Genomic DNA, 14214 nt, shown 5'->3' on the forward strand with positions numbered 1-14214 from the left:
CGTAATTTCTTCAACCACCCCTTCATTGTGCTGATGAAATAAGATCCGTACACAGCTCAAATTTAAGAACATTAAATAAAATGAACAACTTAACGCCTAATCTGGTTTGATTTTGAATTGAATCAAAGACATTTTGTCAACAATAGAACTTCATCACGATTAAATTCCAATAAAAAATCAGCAGTTATTGATCTTTAATTAAAACTTTGAAGCTGAATTTGTAGTAGCAAGAAGTTCTACTCTAACGGCCACCGGTTCCCACCAAATCCACGACCTAATAGTAGTAACGGATTTACGAAATAAATAACGAAATTATGAAGCGAGGGGAACAAAAAATAAAATAAAAATAAAAACAGTAAGAAAAAGTGAAAAATCAAATAAAATCTGTACATTAACAAAAGAATTCTAATTTTTTTCCCCTTCTAGGGTCAACTCTATCTACGATTACACTGCCCTTTGGACACCCAAAAGAAACAAAAAGAAAGAAAAAAACTAATTTCATCTAATTTTGGATGGTATTTAAAAACAAAGTATGAAAAAAAAAAGTGCTAAGAGAGATTAACATGAACACTCGCATTGATGCCAGAATTGCAGAGAGGGCAGTTCCGAACGGTGGACCCACATGCTGTGCAGAGGCAGAGATGCCTACACGGCAGCAACAACACTATCGACTCTCTCTCCCCACATTTCTTGCACATCCTCACTGCGGCGGCGCCGGAGTCTCCTCCGTCGTCGGCGTCATCCTCGAGGCGGAGGTGGCGGTTGTTGCTGGCGCAACTCGATTCCGCCTCGTCGTCGTAACCGTAACCGTTATTGTTGTTGTGGTGTTGGTGGTTGTCGTCGGTGGCGACGTGAGCGAGGACTTGTTCTAGATTGGATCGGAGGGAGTTGGCGGTGGCTTCGTTGGTCTGAGCGAGGTCCCTCCATAGCTGATTCTCGAGGCAGAGCGATTTTACGCGTTCTTGTAGAGCAAAGTTCAGTTTCCCCATTCTTTGAATCTCGTCGTCCTTCTCCTTCAGCTTCGTGATAACCGCTTCTTGGATTGCGGTCAGAAACGTTCTTGACTGCCTCGTTCTCTGTTCCTCCAGTTCCAATCTCACTCTCTCCGTCTGTCAGTTAGATGAACAAAGCAAATCGTTAGAGCAGTTTCAAAAGCAGAAACGGAAACGGAATGGAGAAGCTAAGCTTACGTGTTGGGAGATGAGTTGGTCGATCTCGGAGTGTTGGTTGTTAAGGTGGTGGAGGAGGAGGTTGTTATGGTGGTGGAGGAAGGGAGAAGAGAGTTTGCTTTTCTGAGGAAGCGGGAGGACGTTGGATGATTCAGCTATGGAGTCTTCTCTGGAACGCTTCCGAGGGAGAGAGATGCGGTGGTGATATGTGAGGCCGCTGTCTGATTTGTTTATCGAGTTTGGATCGCAGGATGCGTAGAGAGGCATCAGCAACGATTCCGGCATTGTTGTTGTTGAAGCTGTATTGTTGTTGTTATTCATGGTTATTATTCCAGCGTCCATCATCATGTTGTGCTGCTGGTACTGGTTGTGGCTCAGCTTCATGAATTCTGTGTTACTCAGAAACTGTTGTGGAGGGAAGAGGTTGTGAGGTGCTTCCACTGCCATAGTTGGTTACGTTTCGTGTTTTCAGTTTTCCTCTTCTTTTTCTTTCCTCTTGTTTCTTGCAATTGAGGAGAGAATATTAACAGGGCTGTGGTTTCTGCGTGACTGGGTGCCCACTACTAAAGGAGCGTTGATGACTCTGTCTCGCTTATTTATTTACAAAGAGAGAGAAAGTCAAACGCATCTTCCTAGTCAGAGAAAATCTAATCCCCTATCCCCATTTCTCCCTCTATTTATAATAAATTAATTAACAATCTATCGTATTCAATTCCCTTTAATTACCCCTCGGTTTAGATTTGTTTCTTTAATTAAAAAAATAGTAGGTGCTATTTAGTATAGTGAAACATGTGATGTGATGTGGGATTGTGAGTATCCTTCTTTATTTTTTTCCCCTTTTACCTTTTCTTCTTTCACTCGTTTTGGAATTTGCGGGGTTTCAGCTTTTTCGTTTATATTCTACTGTTATCTTGATGTTGTAATATTTTTTGTTTTTGGAAACAATGACAAAAGACTTTAATCATGTAAGCTAATAGATGAGATATACATCTTTCCCTGCCTTTCAGGTAATTGGCCGGACCAGTCATTTCTAGAAAACATAATATATAGTAAAATAATATAGAATTGGATGATTTTGTAACGGTTAGAAACTCAATGAAAGCTCTGTTATTATATTACACGTAATTATTATTATTATTATGACATATATGATATAGTTTGAGAAACACAGGTGACACTGAGTCATTGACGGAACTACGCGCGGACTCTTTGGCAGGACGTGGCGGTGGGGAGAAGAGGACACGTGGGTCCAGGAGAGAATGAATGGGGCCAAAGGGTGGGGTAGCACGTGCAAGGTGCGTGATGGGAGGGGTGTATTGGAGACAAGAAAGCTGAGCCCTGAATGGGTCCCACGTCTACAGTCACACCCATCTTCTCCGGTGCAGTGGCTTGGTCCATTTGTTTTAACTGTTGTGTCGCTGTACGAACAAATAAGGTGAAGAGAGAGAGGCAAATGCAGATGCAGGCCATATGGCTGGCCATGCTATCACCCCTCTCCACAATCAATGCCTGCAGTATAGCATCATTTTCTTTTCTTTCACCCTCCATCCAACCACTGCAGGTACTACTAGGCAACCTTATTTTATGAATTTAGTCTTTTATATACAAAAAAATATATAATTATTAAATTATATATTATTATATCAATAAAATATTTAAATTTATTATTTAAAAAGTATTTAATTTTTATTTTATTTTTTAAATTAAATTAGTGGTGCTTAATTCATTTTTAGTGAACCGAAGATAAAGATATTTTTTAATAATGGACCACAATAATTTTGGATCAACATTTATATTCATCTGTCACCGCCCAATAATGTGCATTCCTTTCATTGTAACGATTTTGCATATTCCTGTAGAAATTTCCTGTGTCTTTCTTATCTCTAGGAAAGGGAAGTTTTTACGATTTGATAGATTCTTTTGGATCGGATTCTCACACTAATTTTATGGAAAAGGCCTATCAAATATTTTTATTAAGATTCTTATATCAATGAATTTTAATGCGTTTATGTATCTGCTCAATTAAGTATATAATTCTATTTTTGGAATGTTAAATTTCATCTACCTAAAATAAATATTTAAATTATGGTTAAATTTTTTTGTTGATTCATCTAATTTTGTCAAAATAATAAAAAATATATAATTTTATCAATTTTATAATTAAATTTTGTTTTTTAATATTTTTAATTAAATTTTTATATTAATTTTAAATTCATAATTATATTTTTATTATTTTAAAAATATTTAACTTGAATATGTTGCATATTGGTTAGTGGTGTAAAATAAATGAAAATATTTTTATAAGGTTTATCATTAAAAAAGATTGATTATAAATTTAAAATTGACGTAAAAATATAATTAAAAATTTTTTAAATATAAAATCTAATTACAAATTTAAAAAACTTACAAAGACTAGCAGATTAAGGCTTAGTTTGGTAAAACTTTTGCTTTTTAAAAGTAACTTATGAAAGCTGTCTTTTAAAAGACAGCTTTTTAAAAGCTGCAGCACTTACGTTTTGGTAAAATCAAATTAAAAATGGCTTTTAATAAGTACAAGCACCATAATTGTGTTTGGTAAAACAGTTTTTAAAAGTTGAAAAAATTATAATAAACATGTTTATAACAAAAAAATAATTTTTTTTTCAAATTCTTTAAAATTTTATATAATATTTTAAAATAAAATAATGTTAAAATAAAAAATTCATAATAAACATAAATATAATAAATAAATTCTTCTATTTTTTAACTTTAAAATTTTATATAAGTATCATAAAAATTTATTTTATCCTAAACATCATTACTAAAAATATTAAATTACCTAAATTACTATAATCTAATTTTTTCCACCAATCAAACTTAATGCTATATTATTTCGAACCATCTCCATAGTTCCAAGAAACTCATCTCCAACTTTGGACTAATGCTCATGCAAAAAAAATTTTATGATTGGTTTTCATCAACCTCTTCCCGTTTCAAAGAATAAAAAAAACAAACAAACATAATAGATCTACTGAAAAAATACAAAATTAACGCAAAAAAAAATAATATAAATAGGTAGAAGTTCATACCTAATATGTGATATAGATGTATTTGTGTTGAAATTTGTGAAGATTAGGTTGAAAAATAAAAAAATATATGAAGATTGTGTTAGATTTTATGAAGGTTAGGAAGAGAAGTTAGAAATATATGAAAATTTTAATGGCAATATAATAGCGGGAAATATGTGCGGGAAAATGAAAAAAATTTGGTAAGCATAAACCAGCTTTGAAAAGCTCCCTCCTAGGTGCTTTCAAAAGCACCCCTAACTTTTAAAAGCCGCAAGCACAAGCACTTGAGCTTTTTAATTTACCAAACGCAAAATGACGTGCTTGTGCTTTTTACTCCTGAAAAAGCTTTACCAAACCCAGCCTAAGACTTAATTTGGTAAATTTTTTTGAAAAGATCGTTGTATTTTTTAAAAATACAAGTTTTTCATGTTGTGTTTGGTAAATAAAAAAAACTATGTGTTTATAATTATAAATTTTAAAAAATTAAAATACTTTTGAAAGCACTTAAAGTAGAGTTTTTAAAGTTGATTTGTACCTTTTAAAATTTAAAAGTCTAATATAACCACATATATTAACTAATTTTTAAGTTTAACGCTTAAATTTATGTCTTTTATAGTATTTTTAAATTTTAAAACTTATTTTATCAAATATAAATATTGTTCCTTATATTTATTGAAAGTCATTTTTAATTTAATTTATTAAATATAAATATTACACTTTTTAAAAAGTTATCTTTTAAAAATTAACTTTTATAAATTAATTTTAAAAAATAAAAATTTTACCAAACTAAGAATAAGAATGACATATATATAGATGTAAAGAAAGATCAAATGAACTTATTTTTTTATAAATAAATATAAATATTTCTCAATGAACTCAACTTTTAATTATTATTACCACACATAGGTAACAATATTCATGTCTCAATTTAACTAATAGTAGCATATAAATTCCATTTGAAACCATATAACCAGCAGCCACTAAGACAGAAACTCATGAAACCCTGGTTCAGAAACTTATGACTTATGAGATCTCAATATTCATTGTTATTACCATCCTTATCCTTCTAATTTTTGTCATTTTTCAAGAACCATAATATTTCATTTTAGCTCATCATTTTGATAATCTTACTCTCAATGTGATTTAAACTAAAAATATTGACATCAATGTCAAAACCTATAATTTAAGATAAAATTATTTTTTTTAAAACAACGCTTCAAATTTACTAACAATAAGATTGTAGCTGTGTATATTTAAATTTAAAGTTTGACCAATTGTCTAATAATCTCTGGCTATAAGTTACAATAGCCATTCAATTATTAAAGTTGATTAAGTTAGATGGTCTTAGCTACTCCTTCCAAAAAAATTAATAAAATAATAAATAAGAAGTTAATCACTTTTAAATTTAAATTAAAATAATAAAAGATATATATTTTATACAAACTACAAAAATCAATAATAATTAATTTTTTATTTTATCATTTTATCAATTTTCTACCTAAACTATCGAAATTCAATCATAGATATCTATCTGCTACTTAAACTAGCTCAACATATAAAAGGAATCTCAATAGAAAGTTAAGCATTTACAGAGGAATAATACATGCTAATCACATGCATGACGAGACATAGATAGTTTACAAAGTTTTAGTTTATTCGTTCCATAATATGAGAAAATTAAACAACTAATAAACTTATACCATTACACCTAACAAATTATACATACTATATTGAAAAATAATATATTATATATAAAATTAAAGAATAGCATGATGAGGAGAAAGATCTGTCACTTGGTTGTCACAATTATGTGTATCCTCTAATTATCATGATAATATCACCGGTGCAGTGAATCAACCAATCAATTAAGTTTGCATGATTATTATTATTATTATTATTATTATTATTATTATTATTATTATTATTATTATTATTATTATTATTATTATTATTATTATTATTATTATTATTTTCAAGATTCAGTTTGACTAGCAGTAAAATAAAAGTTATATCGCTTTTTGGTTAAGGTCAATATTCACATACAAATTACAAATGTACATATAGAATACAAAAATTAGACATGTTTAGTTTGAAAAAAAAATTATTTTCTCACTTTTTTTTTATATTTTCTGTACACTTTTATTATGTTTCAGAATAGAGACCTTTGGTGAATTCTTTTTTCTTTTGCATTCCAAACATGATTTATGATATATGTGCTACAATTTAGTGAAAGTGCAATTGAATGAGACACATGTTTGGCTTGTAACTAAAAATGTGCTAGGCATAACCTACTCCATATTATATTAGAGGCAATGAGGCATGACTGCATAAGCACTTTGGTCTTTAGTTAATCCTTATTATATAAAAAGAAATGATAGAATATAATACATTCACGTTATAAAGCCTGCAAATTTAAAAAGAATAAATAAGGTTTTATATTCTATCCATCCCTTGTCTGCTGCACGTAGATCCTATATATCTCAATTATTTCTTCTACCCTACATTTTTTTTTATAATAAATGTTAGCTAGATTAGTTGTTAATCAGTTATCAAACTCTAGATATTTGTATATTAATTAATGTATAAGTACATTTGGGCTTTTAAGGTTCCAGATATAAATGTACTACTAAAAAGTATACGCATGCAAATAAACTATAGCAACTATTATAGACAAAGAAAATTTTGTAATAGCGTGCGTGCTTTCATATTTATATGTTATTAACGTAAGCTAGCTTGAATGGATAGGGAAAGATTACAATTTTGGGAAAAGAATTACTAAAAACTTTGGGATAGTTTTCATTCTAGATGGAATGTTTATTTTATTTTATTTTAACCAAACAGTAAAATACACAGTTTTACATTACATAATCAGTTCAGAAAATAAATATCTCCAGCTCAAATTAAATACTAAGGGAAAAAAATTTAATCACATTTAATCTTTTTACGGTATATAATTATTTAATTATTTTTTAATTACATCTAATTAAATTATACTTAATTACATTAATTTCATTTTAAATAAATTTATTTTTTTATAATTTTACTCTTAAAAATATTTACTCATCATAAAATATTTGTAAAATGACTAATAAACAAATTTATAAAAAAAATGATACATATACAATAAAGTAATGTGATTCTAGTCATATATATTAACATATTTTATAATATAATATAATCATAATTTTTTATAATACCAAATATCTTGTTTAGAAAATAAGTAAATAACTAGAGAATCAACACACTTTTTAAAAAATATAATTATTTAATATTAGTTTAAACATAATAGAAAAATATTAATTATCTACCATTTCTTTACTTAAAATTCATGAGATTATTCAAAACTCAAAAGAATACGAAAGGTCCAAATTCATCAAAGAGGCTAATAGGCTATGTGGAATGGCTTGAACTACGAGGCCAGATGCAACATTTCTTGCGTCAAAACTCAAACACAAGTTGGTAGTTGCGCGTGGTTTGCAGTTTTACTTTTTTTTTATTATTATTTTTTGTTTCTAAAATTTTGGAAAAAAGAAAAGAAGGTGAAAATTAAATTCAAAAGGAAAAGTATAAGGTACCAATATATTATCTGCCAACTCTTATTTATATTTGTGTTTCATGAAAGTGTGTTCATAGATGTGTCTAATAATTAATATATTTTAAATACATATATAAAGAGACACATCTATAAAATATATCTATAAAGACACTTCTATTAAACACAGTTATAAAAAAGACATTTTTATTAGACACATCCACAAACACACTCCCATGAAACAATTATAAATAAGAGTTGGCAGAAATTGACAGATATACTGTTGGTAACGTACCGGAACCGAATTCAAAATGTTACTATTTTTATTTTTTTATAAAATAAAAAATACAAATTAAACGCATTCTATTTTTTTTTTAGTACCACAAAACAAAATTAAAGTAGACAAAATAAGACTTGTGAAATATGAAATGCATGGTGCATGGTTTTGCATCATGTTATTATTGTAGTGCAATAATGACTAAATTGGTCAAACACAAGGATTGAGAATGCAGTGGCAGAGTTTTAGGCGAGAAAGCTAAGCCTCATGAGTCATGAATGGTGCATTTTCTAGTTGGTCATCAGTCATCACCGCCATGGAAGCAGCCTCACTATTCGCCGCTGTAATCTTATCCTTCCTTGTATGTTTCTCAAACCATCCATTACTTGGTCAAGGGCTTAGTACCTAAATAAAAAATTAGTCGTCAAATTAATTATTTAAATCAAAGACATTCTAAAATTATTCGTGTGAATATATATAATGAAATATATTTTAGATGACAAAAATTATACAATTATTTTTTATCTTTTAATTATATTTAGTTGAAGATATGATATATGAATGGACCATTTTAAATTACTGTATGTTATCAACCAATTAAGTTCAAAATTAGGATTGCCATTTAAATAGTTGTAAGATAATTAACTGGATGAATTGGATGAATGTGAGGTGAATAAATATGTTTGTAATCAAACTATAATTAATTTTTCAAAAATTTACTGATTTTTTTCGAAGAAAAGTAATAGAAAGTTTCTTAATAGTTAATACCGACATAAAAACTTATGAAACCAAAACAGAAATTTCTTATAATCAGCATATTTTTTTTTTGGAAAAAACAAAAAATACAAAAAAATTAATTAAAATAACAAAATTATGTATAACAACAAATTAAAATAAATGCTGCGTTTGTTTACATGCACCAGATATTAAGATAAGAATATAAAAATATAAAATTACATTTAACCAATGAGATATAAATAGATATATTATGTCTAGAGATACTAAATTAGTATATTTTGTGTCTATTATGATAAAAAAAGATACATAAGACACTAATAAAAGATACAATTTATCTTTTATTTTTTATTATTTTTATTAATTTTTTATAATTATATTTTTTATTTTTTTGAATAAAAAATAAAATAAAATAAATTTTTATAATTTATTTTAATTTATCACTAATGTCTTCTCTTATCATATTTTTATAATCAAATGCCGCAAAAAAAAGACAAAAAAATAAAAGAACCAGAAGAAAAAAAATATAGGAAAAAAAATACAAAACAAGTAAGTAGTAGAAGATAAAGAGTAAAAAAAACATGAAAGAAGAAAGGAAAGAGTTGAGAAAAAATAGACTTAGTGCGTTAAAATTTAATTAGAAAATATTTATTTATCCAACACTATTAATATTAATTAATATGGATATATTAGTAAAATGTTCATATTTAAATTAATTTCTATTAATAATTACGATTATATTATATATATTAAAATTAATCATTAAAATTAATTATCAGTATAAAATATATATTAAAATATAAATATATATTATAAATAAATTAAATTATATATATATATTTATATACAAATATATTAATAATGAACCTAATTTTAATGTATAAATAATATTTTTTCAATAGTTATCTTCTTTAAGTTAGATCGATACTTCTGTTTTTCTCTGATTGGACAATAAATATGCTTGTTTTAATCTATCAACAAAGGTTAATTTTTTTAATATGTCCAGTCGGTGTAAATAAATTTTGTTAGGAATTGGGGTTCATTAGCATTGGGAAAATTACGTGTCTTTAGGCCTTTTATGTGGAAACAGAAGTCTAAAACGTAACCTCTTATTTTGTTGGTACTTGCATAATATAGTATAGCCCCCTAGCTAGAAATATGTGTGGGTAAGTGTTGGTACTAAAGTTTCACGTAAGATATTATTTCATTGAAAAAAGGGTATCTTTGAATCGTCACTTTCATGGAATAAAAACAACGAATATCTATCCCTAGCAGGGGCTGCCATTAAAAAACTTCAACTAATTTGGTACCCACACGTCACCTTCTGCATGGAAATATTCATTTCCTTTCTCATATACAGAAATAATAATATAATATTACTAATAATGATAATTACGAAATTGACAAGCAAAGCAAGTTGAACTAGGACCAGTCACCCCCATGTCCGAAGTCGTCTACATTTATTTTTCTAAATTAATGGCTACGAATTTGTTGGTCCACAATAGTTTTCGACTAACCCGATTCTGTTCCGTCCAAATATTACATAAAATATTCTTTTGGAACCTTTTATTAGACAACTTGATTCTGGATAGAAGACGTGTGAACTGAATTTCGCACTCACTTTTGTCTACAATATTAACAACTTTTATTTTCAATAATAAATTTATTTGGATTTTGGATACAATACCATGGGACTGATTTTTTTTTATATGAAAAAAATGTGCTTTTCTTTATTTTTCGGAAACAACAAGGGTTTATTAATTTTTTTTGGTCAAAAATTATAAAACATGGCTTGCGTTTTATATAAGAAAAAATATTTTAATCAAAAGTTTTGTCTATAAATAGTTAAATACTATTGTTAATTTATTTGTATCTCATACTTTATTCTCTTTTTTTTCTTTTATATTTGTGAGTTTTATGACAATTAGTAGTGTAAAAAAAATCGATTAGATGAAATTGAAATTATGGAAAATATTACAAATTTGCGAATATATTATAACAATGAGATTATACTAAATACACACGAATGAGTGACTTTTGTTTGTAAATATCCGTTTTTCTTCGTTATTCCATGCACCATGAGTTTTATAGAGTTGCAAAATAGTCTTTGTGAGAACATACAAAGTCACATTTCATAGAGGGTGAGCAACATTTTATATAGGAATCCTATACATGTATTTGGTGGGGTGATATAGTTTCAAATAATGTCCATCACTAACGATGCATGTATGCAGCAAATGTTCTACATTTATCAATGAATTCGATTTCACGTGTCGACGATAGAGTTGTACGCTGTGTTTGAATAGCATATGGGACTGGACACAGTTGACGAGGAGGTAAATACGGATGAGTTCAGGGATATAGATCAGGAAGAAGATAACAACGACAGTGAAGAGGAATTCGAAACCAACTATGAAGTCGATAATGAAAACGATGATGGGGATGAGGCAGACAATTCGGCGGTGTAAAATGAAGTAGATGCACTTGCAAACGAGTACCCCTTTGGTGTTCCGTCTTTTATGCGAACTCTGGATCTCGAAGTCATGCATGTCCCAGAATTTCCTAAGTATGCGAATATGGGTATATGTTCATTAATTAAAATTTCAACTACCATTTCTTTATTTAGCCTTGACCGACTAATGGTGGTTCGCATGTTGTAGGCAAAGGCAATGTCACGACGGAAGATGGTGAATTTAGTGTCGGGATGGAATTTGATTCTAGAGAGTCAGTGATCTCTGCAATAAAAAATTACAATATCTCTAGAGGAGTTGATTACCTAGTGTATGAGTATGAGCTGTAGACATTTTATGCAAAATGCAAGGGTATGGTGCAGGGTGCGATTGGCTTATCCGAGCTAGCTTGATTCGAAAGAAAAGTTGTTGGGAGATCAGAAAATACAATGGTAAATACACGTGCATCATGGGGATAATTTCACAAGATCATGCCAAGTTGGACTCAAACATGATTGCAAATGCTATTAGGCCGTTGGTTGAAGCAGACCCGTCAATAAAGGTAAAGTTTATTATTGCAAAAGTTAAATCCAGGTTCAACTACACTGTAAATTACCGCAAGGCTTGGTTGGTAAAGCAAAAATCTGTGGCAAAAGTTTTCGGTGATTGGAAAGTTTCTTACCAGAATCTGCTAGTATGGTTGAAAGTAATAGATGCAAAGATGCCAAGGTTTGATGTTCAAATAAAAACTCTCCCTGTTTATTGTGAGAGTGAGGAGGTGAATGGTGTAAGAGTTCTCCATCACTGCAAGCCATTGGTGCAGGTTGATGGCACACACCTATACAAAAAATATACATGTACATTTTTGGTTACAGTGGCACAAGACAGGAACTAAAATATTGTGCCGATTACTTTTGTAATCATGGAGGGTGAGATGACAGATACATAAGAGTTTTTCTTACTAATTTGCACAGATATGTTGTTGCTCAAGATGGCGTAGGCATTATTTCTGACTGTCATAACTCCATTGATGTAGCAATAGCTTGTTGTATGATGCATGGTCACTACCAAGAGCGTGGCACATGTTCTACATCAGGCACATCGGCTCTAACTTCTTAAGGAGGTTCAAGGCTCCATACTTGTATAAACCCGTAGTTAACACAAGTATTTAAAGTTGCTGTTATGGTTTTATCCTTAGTAATTTGTAGTTTCTGCTTATAATTACGTGGTTCACTTTACAAGATATTCTAGGAAAGAACAGGAGTACAACACAAACTATAAAAAGGCTTAAAAAATGGGGTGAGACATATACTTGATGGTGCAATGAGATCAGTGTTGAGAGATGGGTATTGGCATTTGATGGGGTCATCGTTGAGGTCATATGACGACTAATTTGGTAGAGTGCATAAATTTTGTCCTTAAGGGTACACGCAACTGCCATTGTTAAGTCTACTTTCTATCGGCTAAATGAATTGTTTACTCAGATGAGCGTGTTCGCAACATATTTACATGTTCAGAATTTGCAACTAAACGAGTTGAAGAAAATTTTCGACGTGCAGAACATTGTTGTCAACCGGTTTGATAGGCGCAATGAGATGCTTGAGATTCGTAAGATGCGAGATGGTTCTATATACACTATTAACCTTGCACAACGACATTGCAATTGTGGCAATTTCCAGGTCGAGCAACTTCCATGTCGCCACGTTCTTGCATGTTGTACTAACCAGCGTCTTGATTGGCAAGTATATGTACATGACGTGTACAATATGTTTGAAATTTGCAAGGTCTAAAAGGTGAGATATGAAGATGCAAAGGTGATCACCAATTGGACATTGAGGTGTGTGATGAAAGGACGACTGAAGTCAACCCTCTACTTGAATGAGATGGATTCACGGAATATGCGTGGTCTTTGCCGATGTACTATATGTGGACGGGAGGGACATAGCTGTAGCCGATGTCCTCAATGTACAGATCCAAGTTCTATCTGAGGTCAATAGTGGTTAACCTTACTCGTGTATTTTTCACTTTCTTATGCAACCTTTTTATGTATTTATGCATTTTAACTTTCGCAGTGTAACCTTCTTACGGATTTAAGCATGTGAACTTTCCCATGTAACTTTTTTACCTATTTAAGCATGGTGTGCAATTTATTTATGTTTACATTAATATAAAATATAATCCAACTTACAATAATAAAGATGAGAACAAACAGAAACGTCTAAATATACAATCAACCATACAATAAGACACACAACAATAAAAAGAAACCTCCAATAATACTAATCACATGGACAACAATAAGAATAGTAATGATAACAAACATGCAAAAATAAACTCAAACGAACAATAAGTCAAGAAAACTGCAACATGCTACTTCTTTGCCCCTTTCTTCAAGTAATACGATACGGTGTATTTATCCAGGGTAAAAATCTGTGTCTGTACATTATACGGATGACCCTCAAAAGCACCTACAACTAGCCCACTAGGTCCCCCACCCTCGCAAGCCTTAGAAGCACCAATATTTGGCATGCTGGATACACTTGTGTCATATATGCTGGAAGCACTCATTCTCGGAGCACTCACTCTACCACAATAATACTCGTCTTACAGGTCATCCCTTCCAACTACCTCATCCTACGGTGGATATTCATTCAAATCAAATAACTCAGTACGCGGTGGTGCGGAAGGATAATGAGGATCAACAGTACGTGGCTCTCAATCCATCAAGAAGTCACTAGCATGACCTGAGAAGGAGAAATGCCAATAGATGGCTCAGAAGCAGCAGGCCTTTGCTGAGATGGCTTAATTAGATAATATATGTCTCTTCGCACCTGAGACAAACTGACGTCAACCAATCCAACCAACAGACTGAAGTGGCCTTCGGCTGGAATTACCATCTGTGGTATGTATGGCTCTGTTGGTTGCTGTGGTTGTTGTTCCAGTTCTGGTTCTAGCTCGGGTTCCTGCTATGGTATGTACTATTGTTTTTGATAAGCTGGAAATT

At 30.5% G+C, this 14214-nt stretch overlaps 1 protein-coding gene across 1 annotated transcript; it reads right to left on the reverse strand.

The window, feature by feature from the left end:
- Positions 1 to 366: 366 nt before the first annotated feature.
- LOC112796664 (BOI-related E3 ubiquitin-protein ligase 1) lies at positions 367 to 2121 on the reverse strand. Its single transcript, XM_025839226.3, has 2 exons — positions 1191 to 2121; positions 367 to 1109 (listed from the first exon to the last, which is right to left on the reverse strand). The coding sequence occupies exons 1-2, from the start codon at positions 1614 to 1616 to the stop codon at positions 549 to 551; spliced, it is 987 nt and encodes a 328-aa protein (XP_025695011.1). The 5' UTR covers positions 1617 to 2121; the 3' UTR covers positions 367 to 548.
- Between the last annotated feature and the right edge of the window lie 12093 nt (positions 2122 to 14214).

Source organism: Arachis hypogaea, chromosome 4 (assembly GCF_003086295.3).
Source record: "Arachis hypogaea cultivar Tifrunner chromosome 4, arahy.Tifrunner.gnm2.J5K5, whole genome shotgun sequence".
In the NCBI taxonomy this organism is placed as follows: domain Eukaryota; kingdom Viridiplantae; phylum Streptophyta; class Magnoliopsida; order Fabales; family Fabaceae; genus Arachis; species Arachis hypogaea.

Excerpts from the sequence above, each read along its gene's own strand:
- LOC112796664 (XM_025839226.3), bottom strand. The coding sequence starts at position 1,616 with ATGGCAGTGGAAGCACCTCACAACCTCTTCCCTCCACAACAGTTTCTG. Across the intron at positions 1,110-1,190 it reads ACCAACTCATCTCCCAACAC|ACGGAGAGAGTGAGATTGGA; the intron begins GTAAGCTTAGCT and ends TCTAACTGACAG.